The sequence below is a fragment of the Elephas maximus genome, chromosome 9 (assembly GCF_024166365.1).
Source record: "Elephas maximus indicus isolate mEleMax1 chromosome 9, mEleMax1 primary haplotype, whole genome shotgun sequence".
Taxonomy (NCBI): Eukaryota; Metazoa; Chordata; class Mammalia; order Proboscidea; family Elephantidae; genus Elephas; species Elephas maximus.
In genome coordinates this window covers 62,793,592-62,819,045 of record NC_064827.1, presented here as the reverse complement: position 1 = coordinate 62,819,045, position 25,454 = coordinate 62,793,592, and the positions used below count along the sequence as shown (strand labels likewise).

Here is a 25,454-nt window from a genome sequence, read left to right as displayed (position 1 = left end):
TGTTCTTCCAACAGACATTTCTGCAGAAGTCTCAGGATCTGAGGCAACACCCTGAGACCAGCCCCCAAGACCACCTCCTTCCCTGCCAGTGGACCTAGGCAAGAGCTGCCATCCCCAGCACCTGGTGCCTGGCCAGCATCCCTGACACAATCCCCTCAACTGCTGGCTCAGTGTCCCTTTCCCTGTGCAGTGTCCTGACTTGCCGGTCACCAAACATTCCATGTTTCTTTGAGAAAGAAAAGCCCGGCTGGTCAGCCTAGAAGTGGAAGCAGTAAAGAGTGGAAGCCCTGCGGGGCCCCCACCCCCTGAGATAGACAGACAGACACACAAACACACACACACAAAGCTATCTCAGAGCAGAACACAAACGGTTTGATTGCAACATGCCTATCAATGGCTGCCCTGGGGAAGAAACAATAGAAACAGGGGCACAAGGTGGCTTGGACAAGAGTCTCCCGCCTACCACACACACACCCCTGTCACCAAGTCACCTACCCGGTACACTCCGGCAGGGACCCGGGTAACTCGTGGATTGCTCTCCTGCCAGCCCGCCTGCCCAGGTCTCCACCCGGCTCCTCCTGCAGGCAGGCGGGCAGGCGGGCAGGCAGCCGTGGCTGTGGCAGCTCCTGGCGGCCGTGTCAAGCGCCTGCCTTCCCCAGACAGAGCTCCTTTGTGTCAGCAGAGCTATTTATGGACTTACCAAGTTCCCCAGGGGAGCCGTACCTGCTGGGAAAAGCAGAACCAAATGACCAGGTTCCACCTCCCACATCTAGGTAGCGTTTTCAAAACCCTTGCATCACCCGTCCCTCCTCCTCTTTCTCCTCCTCCTCCTTCTCCTCCTCCTCCTCCAGCACTCTTTCCAAACACACACCCTGTCCAGCCAGCAGCAGCCACTCTGGAGAGACGCTGGGTTTCTTTCTTCTGTCAAAAAGAAAACTCTGTGATTTCCCAAACCACTTTCATCCGGGAAGGAGTCTGGGATGTCTCGAGGAAGAGAGTCCTCGGCGGCCAGTCCTCCAGCCCCCAAGGGGCCAGCCGGCTCCTGGGTTACCTGCTCACAGGCTCACAAACATGGGCCACTCGCCTGGGGTCTCCTGCGGCCCGTCCCAGGGGCCCGAGCCGGCCCCTAAGGTGCTGCTCTGGAGGGCAAGGCGTCCATCTCTCACAGCGGCAGCCCCGGCACTGGGCGCCTGAGCCTGCTCCACCCCACGCTTATTCGAAGGGCTTCCCAGCCGGGGCAGCGCAAAGCCGCTGGCTGCCGCTCCCTGGAAGGAGGGATCCAATCACTGAGGCTCCCCTGTCACACCCCCACCCCCATGCTGCTCTCATCCCATGGGCGGCTGCAGTTTAACCCAGGGTCGGGCAGCCAACACACACTGACTCGGAGAATGCAACCGCCCTCCCTTGGGGTGGGGGAGCCGCTGCTTCAGTTACCTCCCAGCAGCACCATCTAGAGCAGCTGGACACACATTTATTTATTTAGCACTTTTTTCTGCCAAACTCTGGGGAACCCGGGATGGACACAGAGCTCGGTGCTTCCTCTCCCCAGTGTGATGGCTGAGTGGGGCACATTTCAACAGCCCAAGAGTTATGGCCTCAAATGAAAAAGACAACCCTAAAAGAAGGATGGGGGGGTGGGGGATGGGACAGTGGAAAGAGCACTGGACTTGGAGGAGAGGGTTCCAGCTCCAGCCCTGGCTAGCTGGGTGTCACTAAGCAAGTGCCTGCCGCCCTCTGAACCTTGGTTTCCTCATCTGTAAAATGGGATTGATGACACTCAAAGGGGGGATTAATAGATGATTCAATACACTGGCTCTTGGCTACCCTTTCTTGGGCACTAACTCTGTGCCAGGCACTGTTCCAAGAGCTTTACCTGCATAAACCCATTTTAACCTCACCACCATCTTGTGAGCCAGCAACTATTATTACCCTATTTACAAATGGGGAATCCGAGGGAGAGAAGGGCAGAGGAAGTTGCCCACAGCCACACTGCGCCCACTCTTAACCACCGCACAGCCCCAACACTGCAGGGAGATGCTTCGCCAGCTCAAAGCTGTTCTCCAGCACTGCAGATATAGTTGCTGTGGTTTGTTGTCTGATGTAGCCAAACGCACCCTAGGCTGTGTCTGAGGCCCAGGTTTGGGGGTGCCCATCCCATGGCCTGCTCCAGCCCCAGTCCCAGCACCCCCTCTTTCTCAGTGGTAGGCACCCTGGGATGTAGGCACAGAGAAAATCAGGCAGAATGAGCCCCCATCCTCCCCTTTCCCCTACCCTGCCTCGGCTACCCTGGGCTGGAACGCTGTCTCTCAGCCTCTTACTCCCTATATTAGTGTCAACGTGCCTCCTTGTCTCTCTGTTTCTGAACGTCTATCTCTGCCTGTCTCCTTGCCCTTGTCTATCTGACTCTCTATTCCTGTCTCTCTCACACATACAAGCACATGCATGCACACTGGCATAAGAAAACACCCTTATCAGGGTCAACCCAGAATAGCCCGCAGCTGAGCTGGTCACTGACAAACTCCAACCAGTGCTTGGCCTTGTTCCTGGAACAGAGTCAAGGCTGTCTTTGCAGGGCTCAGGTGGGAAGGCTGTCATCCTGCAGGACCCTCCTCCGAGGGTCCACACCTGCCTCGGGAACCAAGGAGGTGGGTGCCAGGAGACAGCCAGTGTCCATGGGGCTGTCCAATTCCCAGTGGGACTGGCTGGTTGCTAGGATGGAATTTCTGGTGGTTTTTTTTTGGGGGGGGACAGATTTCTTAGGGTAGAGGGCCTAAATGTAGGGTTCCTCGACATGAGAGAGGCCCTCAAGCTTCAGAAGGGTCTTCACCTTCTTTCAATCTGCACATAGTTCTAAAGCACCAACTGTATGCCAGGCACTGTACTAGGCCTGGAGATGTGATGGAGAACAAGACAGACCAGAGTCCTGCACTCACGAGGCTGACAGTCAGGGAGGGAAGCAGATGTCAACCACACAGCAAGACCAGTGAGTCCATAATCAGACATTATGCTGTGACAGACAGAGTGGCCCTGCCAACCCAAGGCGCCGGGTCCAGAACAGATTCCGAATCCATGCATCAATGCTCTGGGCACAAGGATAATGAGGAAAGGGGATAGCAGCTCAGTGCCCTGGGGCCCAAGAGCCTGCCAGGCCAGGCTAGAAGAATGGCTAGTGCCTGGGGGGGCCCTGGGGCCGTCAATGCCTTCCGCCTCTGTGCTCTCCAGAGCCTCAGACATGAATCAGTAGGACAGGTGGACCCTCCCAGGAGGGCCTAGGCCTGGGGCATCAGGGGGAGTCACCAATAGCCAGTCTGCCTAAGCCGGGAGGGCCCTAGGAGATCTTCACTCCTATTCCCCACTTACAGCCTGTGTGACTGAGGCCCAGAGAGGGAAAGCGAGCTTCCCAAGGAAATAGAACAAATGTGTGGCAGATCTGGGACCCAAGATTCCTAACTCCCAGTCCAATGCGCCCTCTACGGCAACCCAGTGCTTTTCAGACTTGAGATAACAATGGTGCTGTTCAGTAAAGGGGAACTGGGATCTAGGGAGCAGCAAGATAGAGGTGGTCCACAGGCTACAGGGGGTCAACACTTGGGCACTCAGGGCCTGGGCCCCATATATTGATCCACATATTTTATTTAACAAATGCTTGTTTGACACTATGTGTCAGCACTGCTCTAAACACTTCCCAATTACTGATTCATAGAATCTTCATAACAACCCTATCAGACATGATTTCTAATATCCCCATTTTATGGATGAGTAAACAGAGGCATAGAGAGATTATGAAACCTACCCAAAGGCACAAAGTAGTAAGTGCAGACAGCTAAGGTCCAAGGCTAGTCTGCTTTCCACTATGGCCTGTGCCACTGAACAAGGTGGCCCATGAAACAGACTAGCCACCAATTAGACTGAGAAGCCAGCTGGCCATGCAGCCCAGCCACACAGGCAAACTTCCCCCCTGTTTAGACCAGCTTCAGTGGCTTCCAGGGCTGGGACGGGTGAGCGTGGGCAGGAAGTTAGTGAGTAATGCACTTCCCATTTTTGGAGGGTAATACCCCCAGACAGAACTCAAAGTTCCAGAAAGACCCCTAGAGAGATGATGCAGCAAGTGCCAGGGACAGGCGGCTCCCCTGCAGCCCCACCACAGTGAGGCTTCCACTGTCTTCACTAGTGGCCTCCACCGCGTTAAGCCCAGTACACCCAGGTTTGTGCTCCCAAGACCCCACCATGAGTCTTGCCCAGAGGGGAACCCACTCCTTTCCCCATGCAGACTCCACCTGGGCGAAGTTAAGCTGTGGGCAGTGCCTTCTCCAAGGAAGAAGGGTACCTGCCAATGGCTATTTAGTGAGCTTCCCCATCCTAGGGATCTGAAGTCCACTGGGATTTCATTTGGGGTGGAGAGGAAGGTGCTGCTATCGCAGGAGACCTGGGCCAAAAGCCAGGGGGGAGGGGTGGTCCTAGGAATTCCAGAGCATATGACAGACTAAGACTACCCCCTGCCAGCAGCTGCTCACGCTTTTGCTACCCCAGACACCCCAAGCCTGTGTTGGGTGCCTACTGGACTCGCCTCTACAGAGCCCTAGCCCTGACCCAACCTGGTGCAAGAGGGTGATGAGCCTGGGCTGCCCTTTGAAACTCTGTGGAAGTGCCCAGCCCAGCCCAAGCTTTCAACTTGCTTATCAGCTTAGAAAGTTTTAGGCTTTTACTCACTTGGGTCTTACAGCCCTAGTTTAAGGACCTATAGACTCCACGCAAAAAGGCCTCCCCCACCCAAGAGTCAGCCAGGAAACATTTATTATTTCGATAACTACCAAGGCCCTACCTACTACATGCAGGAGACTGTGCTGGAACTAAGGGTACAAAAATGACAGAGGAGCAGCCTGCTGCAAGCAGGGACCTTCCTGCCGTGTTCTGGCCTCTACGGCCCTAATACCAGGGCAGAGAACACACTCTCCCACTGCTTGCTAAGGCGTGGACCTTGCTCTTCCTGGTGGCACCAGCCTTGTTCCTCAAGCACATGCTACAAGTGGTGGGGTGAGGCGGGACAGAGCAGGTATCCTCAGGTTCAAGTTCACAGGGAGTCCTGGCTTGTAGCCTGTGGGACCCAGGGCAAGTTCCTTCACATTCCTGGCCTTGAAAATGAGGCTGAGGAGTGGGAGTGGGTGTTCAGTGGCCCCAGTCCCACTCTTCCCCTTCAGTGGTCAGTCCCAGGCTCCCCAAGTCTCCCTCACTGAAGAGTTGGTTTAGCCACTGGTATTTAGAAAGAGCATAGGCTTTGGAGTTTTAAAAAATCTGAGTGTGAACTATCTTGGGCAAATCACTTTAACATCTCTGAGTCTCAGTTTTCTTATCTGTAAAATGGGGCTATTGCCCTCCATCTCACTAGACCTGTGGGGGAACTAAATGAGGTGGTACAGGTGGAGTGCCTGGCACACAGTAAGTGCTCAATAAATGGGAGCCACCACTGTTGTGTGGTTGCTGCTGTTGTTATCATCTGTAAAAGGGCAGAGTGTACCTTAGAGGGCTGATTTAAAGAATAAACTTAAATGTGGTACTATCTGTTGAGGGTCTAACATGGTGGCTGGCATATGCTAATAGCTGATAATCATTAATACTTACTGAGCAACAGCCTATTATCATCATTCCCATTTTACAGATGAGGAAGCTAAGGTACAGAAAGCTTAACACAGGTCTAGAAAATGATGAAGCAGGTGGTCTGGCCCCAGGACCTATGCTCTTAACCCATAAACTCTATTCTCAATCTCAGGTCCCCTAAACGTCCCTCTGTTCACCATCTGCCTCTTCCTCAGCAACTTTAGGCAACAAGGACGATTCTCAGCCTGGTAATGGGAACTGTATCTCCCAACGACAGCAAGGAGAAGCCCATATGAGGCGGCGGTCCAATGTCCCCCTGCAGAGCTGACACCAAGGACTGCCACTGGCCGACTCCCGCCCACAGAAGCACACATCAAAGTCGTCCTAGCTGCATCAGCTTGGTCTTGGGCAGCCGCGGCAGCACAGGGTGGCCAGGAGCCACGACCATCTCCCTTCACGGCTCCAGCCCAGCGAGCCACATGCTGGCCTGAAATTTCAGGCATTTGGGAGTAATCCTCCATCCACTGTGCCTGTGCCAGCTCCAGGGCCAGGCTGCATCCTGACAGCCTGAGTTCCTGCGAAGCGTTGAGCACAGAGTCAGTGACTCAGACAGGCGGAGGACAGCCTGCAGCACTGGCTGCTAGGAGCAGTCCATCCATGCCCTCCTTCCAGTCCATCCGTGGCTCGGGCTGTTGGATTTTAAGCCAGATCGTTAAAACAGAGGGTCAGGATGGGGGAGACTGAACTGAAGTCTGCCTTCTGCAAGGCCTGGGGCAAGGTCAATCCCATCCCTGAGCCTCAGTTTCCCCATCTCTAAAACGGGCACGGGGGTTGCTTGCGCTAGATCCATGCTATTCAAAATGTAGTCCACAGGATGGTACAGGTCCACACGCTGCTTATTACCGGTCTGCAATGGGATAATTGCAGAGTGTTTAGAAACTCTGATAGCAACTTGACATTCATTCCCACTACAAGCCAAGGTCAGTGGATGGGTCTCACTGAACAGGGTATACGCAAGTTTGGGTGTTGTCAAACTGACTCATACGAAGCGTGAGTTTTACAAAAGTATGAGGCTCTTCATCGCAGGCAGTGTGAGAAGCCTTGGTCTAGATGGCCCTGATTTATGAAAGCTCACTGACTGGGCCTCTGCCATAGTACTTACACCTACAGTGGAACTCATGATCCTGTCACCCAAACCGCTCCTCCTCCAGTGCTCCCTGCTCAATGAATGGCACCACCATTCACCCTCTTGCCTGAGCCAGATTCTTGGACAGGGACCCTCTCCCTCACATTCCCCACCCAATTAATCAGCAAATCCCATAGCCTCCACCTCCTACACATCACTCAGTTCTTTCATCTCTCTCCATCCCTACTGCCTCCACCCTAGCCCAGAGCACCATCACCTTCTAACTGCTCCCTGCCTCAGGCCTTGCCATTCTTCTTAATAGAACTAGAGTGAGCTTCCTAGACACAAATCTAACCACACCAGGTCCCACTGCCCTCAGGATAAAGTTCAAACTCCTTACCACAGCCTCTCAGGCCCAGCACACATCCCCAGCTTCATCTCATGCCCTGTACACCCTCCTCACTCCTCCACCCACACTGGCCTGCTTTAAGATCCTCACCTAGAATGATTCTTCCTATAGCCCAGCCCCTCACCCCTGCCTCAGAAACTTTCCTAATGCCTCTGAACAGGCTCTCCCAATAGGTGCTCTCACTGGGTCCTTTGTCGCCAATTCATTATATATTGTTTATATTTTGGTTGGTATTATAGATTCAAAATATGTGTCAACTTGGCGAGGCCACGTATTGTGTGGTTCTCCACCATTTTGCGATCTGATGTCCTGTGATTATCCTATATGTCCTAGATCCTAACTTCTATGATGTTAATGAGGCGGGATTAGAGGCAGTCATGTTAACAAGGCAGGATGCAATCTACAGGATTAAGTTGTACCTTGAGTCAATCTCTTTTGAGGTATAAAAGAGAAAAGCAAGCAGAGAGGAGAGGGACCTCCTACCACCAAGAGTGAACAGCCAGGAGCTGAGCACGTCCTTTGGACTTGGGGTCCTTGTGCTGAGAAACTCCTAGACCCAGGGGAAGACTGATGACAAGGACCTTCCCCAGAGTCAACAGAGAAACAAAACTTTATCCTGGAGCTGGCACCCTGAATTTGGACGTTCAGCCTCCTAAACCATGAGAGAATAAAACTCAGTTTGTTAAAGCCACCCATTTGTAGCATTTCTGTTACTGCAGCACTAGAGAACTAAGACAGTTAGTGTCTGTCTCTCCTCCAATCATCCTCCCCATTCTGCCCCCACCATACTATACTGTTAACTCTATGGGGATGAGACTGTGTTGGCTGGTGAGCCACAAGGTAGAAGACATCTGAGGCTTCACCTGACCAGCCTCCTTTCATCCTTCCTCACCATCTGATTTTCCCTGAGGAACTACCCTTCCTGCCTTTATTCTCAAACCAAGTGATTCAACTGGAGATGACCCATCTCCCACTCCAGGGTTGCGCATGTGACCCAGGCCTCAGCTAATCAGCTCATCCTATTCTGTTTTCCTCTGTAGCTGGTTCAGGGATAGGCACCCATGATCCAACTTGGGCCAGTGAGAATCAGGCCCAGGACAACTGTTGAAATGATGGAGGGAGTCAAACTGTAAGGCCATAACCCCAGTACTGCTGGCAGCCATCTGCCTCCACTAAGGGAGTGAGCCAACACATAAGCACGTAGAACCAAGAGATGGAGAGAGTATGGCCAGTTCATGGCACTGCTTGGGCCCGTGAATCCAGCTATGCTTGAAGCCTACCCTCCATATTCCAATAAATTCCATTTCCTGGCTGAAGCTAATTTCAGTTGGGTTCACATCGGAATTGGAAAATTCCTGACTAACGCACACTGTGTCACCAGTACTTCATACAGTGTCTGACACACAGTAAGCCAAAAAACCAAACCCGTTGCCGTGGAGTCAATTCTGATTCATAGCTACCCTATAGGTCAGAGCAGAACAGCCCCACAGAGTTTCCAAGGAGCGGCTGGTGGATTCGAACTGCTGATCTTTTGACTGGCAACCAAGCTCTTAACCACTGCTCTTAACCAGGGTTCCGACACACAATAGGCACTCTAAAAATATCTGTTCGTTCATATAGTCATTCAACAAACATTCAGCTCATCTTTAATAAAAGAGGAATGAAAGAATGAATAAAAATAAAAGGATGTAGGAGCCACTCAATATCAAGCCAAGGAGCTTGGTGTTTATTCTGTAGACAACGAGAACCTCTGAAACCTCTGGACAGTGAGCAGGTGGCCCAGTTTGCGCTATAGGAAAATCCATCTTGGCTACTGTTCAGAGAGGGAACACTAAAGGGACAGGGCTAGGAGCAGGGAGATCCACAATGAGGCCATGCAGGAGTCCCAAGTTCAGAGATGAACCCTGAAGAGGGTGGCTGAGGAGGTAAGAAAGAGAGAGAGAGGACAAATCTCAACTCTAAGTTCACTGGGAACCCTATGACAGCTCTCTGTCCCTCTCTAGGCCTCATCTCTCAATCTGTTTCCACCTCCATGGTACTAGCAACCCCACATTTTCTCCCACTGGTCATAGCATAGAGACTCTGGCTGTCAACACTCAACGTTTTCACTGAAGGGTATTTGGGGTCAGGGTCAGGGTCAGGGTCAGGTCTGGAAGACTGGGCTTGACAGACAGGGAGTATAGTGTAGCAGCTAAGAACACAGGCTCTGGCGTTTGGACCATGGCCTACGTCTCCCAGCTGTGAGACTTTGTACAATTTAACCTATCTGTTCTTTTGCTTTGTCATCGGTACAATGGAGGATAATAACAATAGTGTTGGGCAGATCACATGTTTAACAGAAGGAAAGCATACTCAATAAATGTTAGCTGCCAGTATTGTTATTATTAATATTAATGTTGTTTATAGTAGGACTTCCAGAAAGAACTGAACACACAGAAGATAATTCCAAATTTAATAGAAAATTTCCCTGAACTAAGGAAAGACTTGGGTCTTCAGACTGAAAGTATTTACCTAGTTAGTACCAGAGAAGATTACCGAGAGAACAAACAACTAGAAATAATCTGGTGACATTTCTGAATTTCAGAGTGAAAAGAAAAATCCTACTTATTTCCATAAAGCATTTTTAGAGAATCAAGTGGGCATCTCACTTCTTACTACTCTAAATGCTGGGAGACCACAGAGTGCGCCTCTCAGGTTTCTGGGGGAGAAAGACAGTTAGCATAGAATCCTCTACTCAGGAAAAGTATGACTCAGGCGTGAAGGTGAATATTTTCAGACATATGAGGACTCAGAAAGTATACCACCCACAGAACCATTCTGAAAAAATTACTCAAGAAAGCTCTCCAGACAAGAATGAATCAAAATAAAGAAGTCAAGGATGACAGGCTGTAGTGTACAAGAAACACTGGCAAGCAATGAAACCGGCAACATTTACAGACCTAACTATTGAAGACATGATTGAGAAGCTGAATGCAGTTTTTAAGTCAATGATTCTTAAAGCAGAATAGAACTAATGGTTAAAAATAGTAGCCAGCAGAAATTAAAATTCCAGAGGATTATTTCAACAATACCCAGGAGGTGTGGAGGAAAGCAAAGACAAGCACAGGCCAGCTGAACTGCTTGTTATGGGTAGTAGAAGGTGAAAATGAACTATTATAGATATGGTGTAATTCCTAATGTTGAAATGTGTTTGTGAAAAAGGTAAGGGTAAAACCGTAAGTACACTAGAATTAGGGTATATAACTTCAAAGGAAATCTTGCAGAAGAACGATGGGGGGTGGCCTCAGATGCTTAAAACCAGTTGCTGTCGAGTCAATTCTGATTCTTGTGACCCCATGTGTGTCAGTGTAGAACTGTGCTCCACAGGGTTTTCAATGGCTGACTTTTCGGAAGGAGATTGCCAGGGCTTTCTTCCAAATCACCTCTCGGTAGACCCAACCTTTTGGTTAGAGTCTGAGCACATTAACCATTTGTACCCTCAGTGCTACTAAAACATACTCTAGAGCTGCAGTAATTAAATCTCAATACGATGTAGGAAGAGAAAAATGAATGAGGGAGACTAGAGAGTTCAGAAGACAATCCACATACATGAGGCAATCTGGTCTATGATAAGGCAGCATTTCAAATCAGTGAGCGAAAGAAGGTAATTGAAAAAACAAAGTGGGAAAAACTGGTCATCTATTTTGGGTTAAGAAATTAGCGAGAATTCTATCAGACACCAGGAACTAAATTAATTGCAGATTAAAAATCTAAACATAAAAAGTAAAAGGATAAAAAATATCTAGAGAAAACATATAAGAATATTCTTTATCAGTGTAAAGGCCTTAGAAAGTATGACCAAACTAAAAAAGTTTAAAAAGCACTTGACTACAAAAATATCTGATTAAAAATAATGTTAAACTTACAAATGACAGAATATACTATAAATAAAGTTAAAAGACAAATGACAACCTGGAAAAAACATCCGCAACCCAGATAAGAAGCAAATGGTTAATATTCTGACCATTTAAATATTCTAACCATCTAAAGTGCTCTTAGAAATAAGACAAATGCCCCAGTAGAAAACTGGACAAATGATATAAACTGGCAAGTCAAAGAAGAAGAAATAAAAATGATTAATGAACTCAAAAAGAAGCCCAACTCTGCTAATAATCAAAAAAATGCAAATTAAAATGAAATATAATTTTTCATCTCTCACACCAACAAAGAATTAAAAGAGCAATAGCATCCAATGTTAGGTAGGTTAGGTAGGTTGCAGGGAAACAGGCACTCATTCGCCGTGAGTAAGAATGTAAACCGTTAGGACATTTGCTGGTGTGTGTTGAGTTGCATATGCGCACTGTTCAACCTACAGAAAAGTACAGTAATATGTAACATACAGCACATTTTTGGGATGTTTATTGTAGCATTCCTCATAATATAAAACACTGGAAACAACCTAACTGCCCATCAACAGGGGGATGGTTAAATAAATGATGGTCCACCGACCAGTAAAAAGAAGGTATGGATATAGAAAGATTTTTATAATACATTAAGTTTTTTTAAATATGAGTTACAGAAATTTATGTATACTGGGATAAAAACCAGTTGCTGTCAAGTCAGTTCCGACTCATGGCAAACCCATGTGTGTCAGAGCAGGACCGTGCTCCATAGAGTTTTCACTGGCTGATTTTCTGGAAGTATATCACCAGGCTTTTCTTCCGAGGCACCTCTGGGTGGACTCAAACCACCAACCTTTCTGTTAGCAGATGAGCAAGTTTACTATTTGCACCAAAATCAAAAATAATATACATCTACGTATGTGCATGGATGTGGAACGGGGATATCATTGCTGATGTCAGATGGATCCTGGCTGCAGGCAGAAAATACCAGAAAGATGTTTACCTGTGTTTTATTGGCTGTGCAAAGGCATTCGACTGTGTGAATTATAACAAATTATGGATAAACATCATGAAGAATGGGAATTCCAGAACACTTAATTGTGCTCATGGGGAACCTGAACATAGGCCAGGAGGCAGTTGTTCAAACAGAACAAGGGCTGCTGGGTTGTTTAAAGTCAGGGAAGTGTGCGTCAGGGTTATATCCTTTCATCATACTTTTTCAACCTGTATGCTGAGCAAATAATCTGAGAAGCTGGACTGCATGAAGAAGAACGGGGAATCAGGATTGCAGGAAGACTCATTAACAACCTGCATTATGGAGATGACACAACTTTGCTTGCTGAAAGTGGAGATAACTTGAAGCACTTACTGATGAAGATCTAAGGCCACAGCCTTCAGTTTGGATTACACCTCAACATAAAGAAAACAAAATTCCTCACAACTGGACCAATAAGCAACATCATAACAAACGGAGAAAAGACTGAGCTTGTCAAGGATTTCATTTTACTTGGATTCACAATCAACACCCATGGAAGTGGCAGTCAAGAAATCAAATGACGCACTGCGTTGGGCAAATCTGCAGCAAAAGATCTCCTTAAAGTGTTAAAAGGCAAAGATGTTACCTTAAAGACTAAAGGGTGCCTGACCCAATCTGTGTTATTTTCAATTGCCTCATACGCATGCAAAAGCTGGATGATGAATAAGGAAGACTGAGGAAGAAATGATGGCTTTGAATTATGGTGCTGGCAAAGAATATTGAATATACCATGGACTGCCAGAAGAATGAACAAATCTGTCTTGGAAGAAGTACAACCAGAATGCTCCTTAGAAGCAAGGATGGCAAGATTACGTCTCACATACTTGGACATGTTACTAGGAGGGATCAGTCCCTGAAGAAGGACATGATGCTTGGTAAAGTAGAGGGGCAGTGAAAAAGAGGAAGACCCTCAACAAGATGGACTGACACAGTGGCTGCAACAATGGGCTCAAGCATAGCAACTATCTTGAGGATGGCACAGGACCAGACAATGTTTCGTTCTGTTGTACACAGGGTCCCTGTGAGTCCAAACTGACTCGGCAGCGATAGGTTTTTTTTTTTTGGTTTTTAACAATATAAATTGAAAGTTATCATTTCCTTAAATAAATTTAACAGAATAGGTGCAGGACCTATGGGGAAAAAAAATTGTTCAAAACTTCACCTGGGAAATCTTAAAAGATTCACGTAAATGCAGACATATAATTTTGACCCTGGACGAGAAGACAGTATTGTCTAGGTATCAGCTGTCCTCTTTTTAGTGTATCACCTTTTACTATCATTCCAACCAAAATCTCAATGATATTTCTTGGGAGGGGCAGGGGGGAATTGTGCACTGAGTAAAATTTCTCTGAAGTTCATTTGAAAGAATAAATATGTTAGAATAGTAAAAAAACAATTTTTAAAGAAGAGTAATGAGAGGGTACTTGTTCTAACATAGTGTTTAAGCACTGAAGCAAATAACTGGTAAAAATGAAAAGCATTCTAACTCATACTATATACCAAAATAAATTGCAGATAAACTTAAGATGTTAAAAGCTAAAAGATAAAATCATAAAGTTCAAGAAAATAAATGAGTATTGTATAATCCTGAAGCAAATACTACAAAACCAAAGGTACTTTTTAAAAAATTTACCAATATGACTACCTATAAGTCAGAAACAACTGTAGTTCAAAAAATACATATAAAAGACTAACGCATAAACATCCTTATTACATGAAGAGGTCTCAGGACTCAATAATAGAAGTATAAACAGCCCAATAGAAAAATGGGCAAAAGACTTGAATAGGCTACTCACAAAAGAAGCAATATAGATGGCTAAAAAGCATATAAATAGATATTCAATGTTTCTAGTAATTGAAGAAATGAACCTCTTAAATAATTTAAAAATACACAGTGTCGGCAATGGTATAGGGAAACAGACATTCTCTTACCCAGACCACCTCTGTTTGCTCAAGACTGAGGGGTTTCAGAAGAACTAGATGGTGTCCAGCTACCACCGATGACTGCTCTGAGAGGCAACACAACAGAGAGTCCCAGACAGAGTGGGAGAAAACTGTGGAGCAGAATTCAAATTCACAAAAAAAGAACAGACTTAATGGTGTGACAGAGGTTGGGGGAACACCCGAAACTATGGTCCCCGGATGCTCTGTTAACCCAGAGCTGAAACTGTTCCCAAAGGCCACTCTTCAGACAAAGATTAGACAGGACTATAAAACAAAACACAATACATGTGAGGAGTGTGCTTCTTAGTTCAATCAGATATGTGAGACCAAATGGGTGGCTCCTGTCTGCAGGCAGGATGAGAAGGCAGGAAGGGACAGGAATTGGTGGAATGGACTCAGGGAACCCCAGGTATAAAGTGGGAGTGTGCTGTCACATTGTGGGGATTGCAACTAGTGTCACCAAACAATATGTGTATACATTTTTGTATAAATTAACTTGAGCTGTAAACTTTCACCTAAAACACAATTAAAAAAAAAAATTACTTAACAACAACAAAAAAGACTGAGGCGTTTCCTGGGACACAGGACATTCAGTGCCAAAGCCAAGAAAGTCCCAGGCAAACTAGGAGGAGTTGATCACCGTAAAGTGAGATTATAAATTGGTACAACTTTTCTGGAGGATAATTTGTCAATAGGTATAAGGACCATTTTATATATATATACACACACACATATACCTTAATCCAAAATACTACCAGGAATTTTTCTAATAAAATGTTCATTCATTCACCAAATATTTGTTGAGGGTCAAACATTTCCATTAAGGCATCTAACTGGATGCTGGAGATACCAAGATGTACTGACAAGTACTTTTATCTCAGTTTTTTGCAACAACAAAAACTGGGAAATAATCTAAATGTCCAACTACCGGAGATTATTTAAATAAAGCATGTTTCATCTACACAATGAAATACTCTGCAGGCACAAAGAAGATATTGTAGAAAAATATTTATTGCCATGCAAACACAGACACACTACATTGTTAAATGGAAAAAAGGTTAAAAAGTTGTGAACACCAGTAATCCTAAATAAAATACGTGTGTGTATAAATAAATGCCTGACCAGATACACCCCAAAATGTGAACAGTGGCATCTCTGGGTCCTGGGATGAAGAATGAACTTCATTTTCTTCTCCTGGTTGATAAGCATTAAATATTTTCTTCGTAATGAACTCAAATTACTTTAGCAACAACAGCACAACAAAGAAAAAAAAAAATAACTACTTTAAAAAAAAAAAAAACCTGCCATGCCACGTGGGTGGAAGCCCCAAAGAAGGGGATTACAGAGAGTCAAGCATGTGTTCACCACTTGATCTCGCAATAATATTTACCATTACCGAGTACTTACTATGTGTCAGGCATTATAATGGGCGCTTTGCACACATCATGTCCTTTAATCTTCGCAATAACCCAGTGAAGTATATGTCCTTGTTTCATTTTACAGATGCTAGGTGACTGCTGGTGATCCCACCGTTAGTGAGAGGCAAGGCTGGAATCTGAACCTGGGCCTGCCTACCTCTAAGCTCCAGCCTCCTGCTCCTGACTTAGCTGGCTCTGCTCCTTCCTGGAGAAAGGCAGAGGAAGGCCCTGAGACATGAGGCCTTCTTTCCTGCAGGCCAGTTCCACACTAGCCCTTGGCCTCCCTCCCTGCAGAATGCTGCACAATCCAGGGAGTGACAGAATGACAAGTCGGCAAGGGCGGGGACACCAGCAGGGGAAGGCGTGGTGCTGGAAGGCCAGCTGGTCGAGGTCAGGGCTCAGGGCAGACTGGCCAGGGACTCCTCGCCTGCCAGGCGTCTCTCAGGAAGCCCGGCCACATCTTTCCCCAGGAGTTCCCAGGCCCTGTGCACGCCCAGAGGCAGTGAGAAAAAACCTCGCGAGGCCAACATCCACTCTGCTGAAACAGCAGGAGGAAAATGGCCAGACGTCTGGACCTTCTCTCTGGGCTCGGTGACCGCTGGCCAGTCCCTTCCCTTCTCTGGGCCTCCGGGGCCTCCTCATCTGTATGAGATGGGAAAGTGGGCGCTGATGGCTCCAGGACCCTGCCAGATCTCAGATTCTGTGAATCCGTGGGACTTCCTCACATAGGGCCTGGCAGGAAGAGGAAGGAGGTGGGGCATCCCCACCCAGCTCCCGAAGGAGCCCCCTCCTCTTCCCCTTAGCTCCGTTCCCACTGCCATTTTTAGAACAGACCACAGGGAGCATCTCCCCCAGCTCAGGTATCTCAGAGCTCCAGGTAAAACACAACAACCCCATTCATTCTGCTCCAGCAAGAACACACCAGGAATTTACAGACAAGCCAGCCGACTAGACAACCTCTCCCCACGCCATTAGCTGGTCTGACTTCTTACTATTTCCATTACAGCCTGAGTGGTGAATTACATTTCCTGACGACAGCACAGTGGACTGTGAGTGAGATGGTGAGAGCTTCTCTAAGACCATCTGTGTACCCACTCCACCCCCAAACTGACAGGATCTTCAAAAGTCACTGACAGAGGAGCACTGGGCTAGAAGTCAGGAGGTGGGTGCTAGTTTCAGCTCTACAAGTGACTATGTGCCCTTGGCCAAGTTTTTGCCTCTCTCTTGGTCTTTGTTTCTACAAATCAGCTTGTTAATCAATCTGGTGTGGAGCTGGGCAGGGCGGGGGCAGGTATCCCTTTCAGCTCCACATTTAAAGATTCTATGGTTCTATCAAAATTTTAGTGACTCATAAAAAGAACACTACATTCTCTGCCTTTGGATGTGTGTTGAGTTGTGTTCCCAAAGTCCACCTAAGAGTTGATTATGTGTCTTCAGAATGCATTTTCCCATTGAAAACCATGCTATAAATGATGGTCAGCTTCCTAGGCTAGCCTAAAAAACAAAAAACCAAACCCGTTGCCATCCAGTCAATTCCAACTCATAGCGAAGCTGTAAGACAGAGTAGAACTGCCCCATAGCGTCTCCAAGGAGCGGATGGTGGATCTGAGCTGCCAGCCTTTTGGTTAGCAGCTACAGCTCTTAACCACTGCACCACCCAGGGTTCCTAGGCTAGCCTACTTAACCCTTAATGTTCTTCCACCAAAGAGAAACAGCAGAAGACTATATTTATCACTGAGGCGTAACAGTAAAAGCTCTGAACCAAGAGTAGAATTTAGCCAAAACAGAAAAGCACTAACATTTAAAAGACACCTTTTTAGAAGATTTATCTTAAATACTATTGTTCAAGCAAAAGAAGATATAGGTTAAAGGCAATGAGAATGTCCATGGCAACTTCTGGGGAAGATTCTGAAGACTCCTAGCCACACGAAAAAAAAAAAGAAACTAAAGGTACTGCTTATTGATGACCATAAATTCCACTTGAAAATTCACTTTATGCCATAGACCAGCAGCTGGAAAAGTTAAAAAGCATGCGTGCGCACACATGTATGTGAGGTTCAAACAAGAGTCCAGCATGTGTCCAACCACCTGAGCAGAAAGGAAGAAGCGATGACAGAAGATGTCGGGTTAGAAAGCTCCTTGTGCTGGCCTCCCAGTGGGAAGCCCAAAAGGAGGTACCTTTGGGTGGGAAGGGGGCAGAAGTGCGCGTATAATTTTGGTGTTTATGATGAGGACCCCTTCCTGTATAAGATCCATAAGTATATCAGATTTTATGTGCGCATGGTGACTATTAACCAGATACCTTTGGACATATCCACGCACATGTACTCATTTCAATGTGAAGACTGTAATGTCTGTTTTCTTCCTTTAGCCTGTTAGAGTCCATCCAGAGAGTTTGACCTCTGCCTACTCTCCCCTCTGAAATCCCTCACAGAACTGATTCGGTGATCCCTCCTACGCGTCTTGAGACAACGGCTGTGATGAAGAATCTGAGCCAATTCTTGCCCTAGATCAGGGTCTTCACCCTTTCTGAGGGGAGTAACTACTTTATATTCATCTTTGTCTTCTAACATTTTGGATAACTTCCAGAGGTCATATCTAATTCAACTCCCTCATTTTTATTGGTAAAGAAACTAATGATCAGAGAGGTGAAGTGCTTTGCTCAAGGTCAAACGTGAGTTACAAGAAAATCAGGATTTGAACCAAGATCTTCAGAATCTTATTCTTGTTTTCTGAAGGACTGGGGCTCAGGGGAGAGGAATCTCACTAACCTGTGGGAGAGGCTCGTAGGAGTGGTTCCGATCAGGCCTCCTTTCCCTCCAGGATGCCCAGGAATCAGCACAGAAATATGGTGGTATCCATAACCCCGAAGTGAACCTGGCCAGATTGCTTAATAAACCAAGGTCCCTGAAAAGTTGAGTTGTAACAGAAAAATCTCTAAGCCAAGAGTCAGGAGACCTGAGTCCCAGCTCTGACACTAACTTGCCCCATGACCCTGGACAGATCATTTTCCCTTTCTGAGCCTAGTTTCCTCAGCTAGATTCTAGAACATGAAAGGGTTGAACTAGACGACCCAGTTCAATACTATAACATGTACTGAGCACCTACTAATGTCCAGGCAATAAGAGAATCAAAGACAAATAAAACATGATCTTCACTTGCTACCAAGGAGCTCACAGTCTTACAAGAAAGACATATCTGCCTCACACAACGTGCTAAGGATGAACAAAATGCAAAGGGGAAAGCAATGGCCTCTGATCTATCCCTGAGAAAGGTATCCCAGGGGAGGTGCCAGTGAGGCTGAGTTACGAAGGTTGAGGAGGACTGCATCCAGCAGGGACAGTGAAGAAGGGCAGGCAACGTCAGGCAGAAGAGACAGGCCAAAAATGAATGTGCACGGTGGGCTTAAAGAAGGGGAAGTAATCCAGTGTGGCCAGCCAGTGGGTGCAAGCAGGAGTGCAGTGTGACTAGTATGAGCTTTGAGAGCCAAGATAAAGCCTGGGGTTTATTCTGAAGACAATGACCTCCCACTACGGTCTTAAGGGGAGCATGCTGCTCAGTCTCCCTGGCCCCTCCCAGCTTAAACAGTCCATGATTATGGGGAAGCAGAATAGCAGAGTAGTCAAGAGCAGCTGAAACCAGCTGCCTGGGTTCCAATCTGGCAGACCCTGATGAGGATCCCTTCCTGTATAAGATCCACAAGTATACCTATGTTTTCTGTGTACATCATGACTACTAACCAGGTATGATGTTTGCATAAACCCACACACTTATACTCTTGTTTCATTGCGAAGACTGAAATATCTTGGAGCCAGCTGCCTTGGTTCCAATCCTGGCCACCCACTGGCTATGTGATCTTGGGCAAGTTTCTTAACTTCTCTAAGACTCAGTGTCTTTATCTATGAGTCAGGCGTAATGAGAGTAAATGTATAATGGGGAGAACAACACAAATAAAGTTGTAGTGAGGATTAAACAAAATAATGTAGGTAGAAATCTTGGCACCATGCCTGCCTTATAAGAGCTCGTCAGATGTTACCTAGTACTATCATTCTACCTTTAACCAAGGATCTGGGAACAATTTGGAGGAGGATGACTCTATCCAAAGGAGCCCTGGTGGTGCAGTGGCTAAGCATTTGGCTCCTAACTAAAAGGTTGGGGGGGTTCAAACCCACCAGCTGCTCCTTGGGAGAAAGATGTGGCAGTCTGCATCTCTAAAGATATACAGCCTTGGAAACCCTATGGGGCAGTTGTACTCTGTACTATAGGATTACTATTAGTCAGAACCAACTCAACAGCAGCTTTTTTTTTTTTTTAACAGGCCCCTATCCAGAGTAAGGCTTGGGAGAAGATAATGTCAAGACACTACAAGGTAAGGACAGAGGGAAAGGTTATACTGTCTTCGTTGAAAGCTAAAAAAGAAGAGCAAGATCGCCAGGACCAATGGCAAGATGGTATAGCCAGACCATCAGGCAGCTTCCTGCAGCCAAAAGAAAGGAGGGAGGAAAGCTGGAGGCAGAATGGAAAACAGTTGAGCTTTTTAGAGAAGAGTCTGTTTCTTTGGGGGAATATCTGAAGTCCAGTCCATTTGGTTCCCAGCTACTTGTCCACTTAGTCTTGAGATTCAAAATCAGCAAATTAGCAAAATCTGGGCACCAAACCTGGAGGAGTCAGCAGAGGCAGGTTCTCTCCCCACCCTGAAATGGGCTCAGGTCAAAGGCCTTCTTTGGTACTTATGCTCAAGGCACCCAGGCAGAGCCTGAAGCTATCACCTTCTGCCTTTGGCCAACATTCCAGTTGCTGTCTGGTATCCCAAGCTCAGGATTCTGTCTTTGAAAAGCATAGGATGTGTCTGCTGGTCCACTTGATGGCCAAACTCAAAACGGGAAGGGACGGTCACTGAGAGCCTGTCTTGAGGAACTCAACCTTGTCGTTTATATTAGACTTTCTTCAAACCTTCTGTGAAGCTATTGTCTTTTCAGCCTGTGCCAGCCTCTCAGAACAATGAATTCTGGAAGTTGATTCTCCACTGGATAAAGAAGGCATCTCATTTTATTTACCCTAAAAGCATCCCCTCTAGAGCTTTATAGGCTACAACTTCTGACACGCCGGATACGCTCCTCCTGCCTCTTGCCGGAGGAGATGATTGATTTCTCTTATTTCCTTCCCTAAAAGGCAAACCTTTGCATCTGAAGAGGGCAATGGTTGGGGTTGAAATGTCTTGGCTTGAGGGCCTCTTTCCAGCTGTGTGACTTTGGACAAATGCTGGGAGGCTCAGGGGAGATAGATAACACCTGGGCACCCCAGTTGCCATCTCCAAAGCCCATGCAAGTGTCTGGGGCCCTCACTGTGGGGAACCCTCCCACACTGCGAGAGCCTGCACTCTCACTTTGCAGAACCCTCTTGGTGCCAGGTGTGAGAAATGAGGACTTTGATGGAGGAATTAATGAAAAAAGAAAAGAAAAAACAAGACACACATAAATAAATGTCCTCATTATTTCCAACAGGTCCATGCTGTCCTAATTGCCAAAGAACCAAAGAGCCAGTAGAGACTTGGGCATGACTGCTTATGGGACAGACTCAGACAGAGTCTGAGACATAGGAAAACATGAAAATGGGATCAGAGGGTGTACAGGGAACTAAAAGGATTGCTTTGTATTCAAAGCGCACAGATGGCCTTTTCAACAATAAATGGTTGTGCTCTCATCCTCCCAGCTCCTGGGCCCCGAGACACCAAACCAAGACAATTGGCCCATCAGGAAAGAGGCCATTGTGTGCCTCTTAGTGTGATTTATGTGTCGGGGAGGGGCTCGGCAGTGCTTCCCGTGATTATGACTCTCAAATGCAATTTCGATAGTGTGTTTATCATCCTGGACAGCTGGGATGGACTGGGACGTTGAAGAGCAGTGGCCACCAGGTCATATTTCATTTTCTCAAGCCCAAGTAGCCAAATTAATTATTTCATTGATTTTCAAGGCAATGGTCCTGTGGCTGACCACAGTCACTGGTCAAACCAGCCCAGGACCCACCAGGTCTGACATCTGCCTCCCCAACAGCCAGTGGGCCTGGGACCCTGGTAGAAGCAGCCACTCGGCTCTGTAGCTTGTTCAGACAAGCTGGGAGGAAAGCCCTGTCCCCAGGGCTAGGTGTTGTGTTCAAATTCTCCATTTCCCTGTGGCCAGACCACCTGTCCTCTGTACCTGTCTTGTGGGCAGAGGCAGGACACCAGGTCGGAGAGAGACAAGCTTGCTGCCTTCCCAGACAGGCAATTCTCCTGTGCCTCACATCCCTCTTTTTTAATGTCATTTTGTATGGGAATCAAATGAAATCAAAGTGCAGCTTGCTGTCTGTGCAGCCCCAGCTACTCGGCCTCTCAGAATTATCCTGCGGGCTGGGCCCTGGCTGACAGAGACACTGTGCATCACTGGTCTCCATTCAGGCAGTGTCTATTCCCCTGCTGGGCCGGGGCATTAGCCTGATCACAGGCAGATACATCCCGTGCCCTGTTAGGCTGCTGATACGGTATGTCTGATCTTTCCTAGGTTGGGAGAAGGGTAAGCGGGGGCAGGGGATGTATTCTCTTCTGGGCCGTTCTTCCTGGGGTTTAAGTGGCCACAGCAGCTGAACAAACTCACAAAGGCACAGGAACTCTTCTCTAAAGACACTGAGAAGTCTTACAGGACACAAAGCAAAGAGCGTCTGAGGTTGGGGGGCTCCTCTGACCTAAGCCATCTCTCTAGCCTCTCTGACCTCCTTTTCCTATGCAGGTGACACTGATCCTACAGACACCCTTTTGTGCATGAGCCATGCCACTCAAGCAGCAGCTTCAGGCTTCCCACCCTCTCGGTCTTGGCAATTGGGAAAGAGCGTGAGAGCTGCCGACCCCTGAGCACCAGCTGGGGGTACAGTAGGCAGTGAGTGCCTGGGTTCCAATCACCATCCCCTTGGTAGGTCTTCCTTTAGCCTTGTGGTATGACAGTCTCACTAGAGCTGCTGAGCCACACCCAGGCCAAGTCACTGACCTTTAGGAGTCCTGCAGAAAGCAAACCCAAGTCAATTTCCAGAGCACTGTCTACAAGCTTCCTACAAGACAACTCAGCATAGGATGGAGGGACAGCACAGCAACCTCTGCTAAGGTCTGTGGGGCTGGGGACTTTCTCACCTTGGCTGGTCTGAGCACCCACTGCTCCCAACTCCCAGGGACACTCACAGAACTCAGGACTTGCCCCTAGCCCAGGCTTGGGCAGGGAGGGGCTCTGTGAGGGAGGACTGAATCCTCAATAACACCCACTGAGAGAGCAAGACAACGGTGGAGAATGAGGGCAAGGTGGGGGAGACAAGGAATCATCTCTTCTCGTCCCAGAGCCTTCTCCATACCCTAGGGCCTGGGCATTCACAGACCCACCAATCCAGCCACCACTCCAAGACAGGCTACCATCACCCCGCACCTGGAAGACTGAAAGGGCCTCTTAACTGGTCTTCTCATGCCCATCTGGGCCTCTCCTATCTGCTCTCTGATCTTCTAGAAATGTACCTGAGACTCTACGACTTCCTTTCTCAAAAGCCTTCAGTGGCTTCTCACTAGAATGAAATCAGTAAAGGCTTCGCTGCCAAAGCCTTGATGATCTGGCCCCCACCCACCTGGTCTTCCTTCTCACGAAGCTCAGCCACACTGGCCTTGTCTGGTCCCCCAGCACTCCAGGCTCCTGCCCACCTTAGGTACTTGTTACATGCTGTTCCATTTATCTGGAACACTCTTCCAAAAGTCCTTGACTATCTAACCTTTCTGCTCTGCAGATGTCAGCTTAAAAATCACGTTCTCTGAGAAGCCTTGTCCCCTCCCCCCCAAACACACATACACGCACACATAGCAATCTGAATAATATTCTCTCTTAGAGGAAATCTGTTCTTTTCCTTTGTAGATTATCACAGTTTGTAATCGTGAGGGTGTGTGTGTGTGTGTGTGTGTGTGTTGGTGTTATTTATTTAATGGCTCACTCCCTTACTAGGACTGGAATCTCGATGATGGCAGAGACCATGTACGTCATTTACTCCACAATATCCCCTGCTACTAGCACAGCGCCTGGCACAAGGTAGTTGCTCCCAGAATATCCGTTGAACGAATGATTGAATAAGTACAGATGAAAAATTAGTGAGTGGGTAGATAGGTCTTCTGGTGGCAGCAGATCATGGTGCTGTTCTCCATCAGGGGTGGCCTCTCCCAACCTCTCCTGTGGCCTCCAAAGCAGGTGCTGGAACCACCTGGAAGCCCAGTTGCCATTTCGCCTCCTTCTTCCTTGAAGGGATAAGATTCTGAGTCTTCTTCATTTAAGACTCTATGATGCCAGTCTGCACATGCCCATAGGGCCTCTCACACTACTGTGGTCCTTTTGATGCCAGTCCACACACACCCCTGGGCCACTCCTTTCAGATGGCCCTGGGCCCACCATCTTGGTCCTCCATTTTGGGTCCAGTTGAGGTGATGTTACTGTGTGGTAGGGGGATGCCCAAGAAAGGGTTAAGTTGCCAGAAGCAGAGTCCTGCCCTTGGGTTTGCTCAGCCAATCAGAGTTTGTCCTGATGAGGTAAAGCTTCTATCCTGGGTGGCATTGGTTGAGTTGACTGGCCCCATCTCCTGCTGGAGAGAGCCGTAAGGGTGGAGTTTCTGTGGAACCAGACAGAACTGGAATTAGCTTGCTGTCTACTTAGGCCAGAGCGGCCTGACTCCAGGACCTGCCTCTGCTCCTTTCTAAAGCACTCAGACAGACCCTGGCATCTCCAGCCCATCAATAACTGCCCCAGCAGAGATGACAAGGTGCCACACACCTCAGTGTCACATATGGGAGAAGTCTTAGAGCCACGCAGACCCAAGAGGACTCGGTTTTCCTCCCTGGGCCTTGGAATACAGAAGGTGGCCACCAGGAATTGACATGGAGCAGTCATCTTACACGTGCTCAGAGCGGCAGCATTCAACTTCAGTAAGCAAGGCCACCAGATGAATCTTCCTATACAGACATCACTTAAAAAGGATGAGAATGATGATGATGATGGTGATAATGGTGATGATGGTGATAGCAGCTAGTTCACAGAGTGCTTCTTGTATGCCAGACACTGTGCTAAAGCACATTAAAAAAAAAAAAAAGCACATTACATGGGCTTAATCCTCACAACAACACTGTTATTTCATCTACTTTATTGATGAAAAAACTGAGTCTCAAAGATGCTAGCCTGAGATCACAGACTGATAAGAACCTCCCATATCACTTACTATGTTATTTTGAACTATCTGTTGACATATCTGTCTCTGGCATTGAACTGGGATCTCTTGAGTAAAGAGTATGACAGATTCATCTCTCTATTCCTGACATCTAGCCCAGGGTCTGGCCCAAGTCCAGGGCCAGTACACACTGCACTGTACTCCCCCTTATCAGCCCTGAGGTCTGGGTTTAGAGCCTACTCTTCTGAGAAGGATCCTGGTAGGTGCTCAGCAGAGGTTCACCAAGTGGATGGTGATGTGCAGCCAAGACCCCTCTGTACCGCTCTGAGGACCCATCACACATGGCCTTGAATGTTCAGATCAATACTCTGGTGGCCTTGCCACCTCGCTCCGTTTAGAAGAACTCCATTAATGAAAGAAAGCAAGTCTCATTCATCTCTGAGACCCCAAATGACTTAAACTAGAGCCTGGCCCAGAGCAAGCATTTATTATATAAGTTTGGTTGAATATGGCGCAAACGGTTTGCTCTCTACTACTAACGTAAAGGTTGGTGGTTCGAACCCACCCTGCAGTGCCACAGAAGAAAGGCCTGGCGATCTGCTTCCATAAAGTTTACAGCCAAGAAACTTCAATAGAACCGTTCTACTCTGTAACAATGGGGTCACCATTTGGCTTGGTTTTGGTTAAAACCAATTAGCTTAAATCTCAATGGCCAGAGGTAGGACTCCCTCTGAGTTATTCTAGATTAGAAGCAACACTCCCATGTCAGGGAGTTTAATAAAGGTTATCCCAGGCAGAAAAAGAAAAATAGATGCCCTTTTCCAGGGATAGA

The 25,454-nt window shown here is 47.4% G+C and overlaps 1 protein-coding gene across 8 annotated transcripts in view; it reads right to left on the bottom strand.

The window, feature by feature from the left end:
• RGS3 (regulator of G protein signaling 3) overlaps window positions 1-25,454 on the bottom strand; it is a 139,562-nt gene that overhangs the window by 33,272 nt on the left and 80,836 nt on the right. For 2 of the 8 annotated variants that reach the window (XM_049895059.1, XM_049895067.1), the window contains one exon: window positions 18,415-24,070. The exons of 3 other annotated variants lie outside the window; for them this stretch is intronic. In XM_049895059.1, the coding sequence (XP_049751016.1) occupies window positions 23,963-24,070 (108 nt within the window). In that variant the 3' untranslated portion in view covers window positions 18,415-23,962. 3 more of the 8 variants (XM_049895064.1, XM_049895060.1, XM_049895063.1) reach the window with 3 other exon arrangements.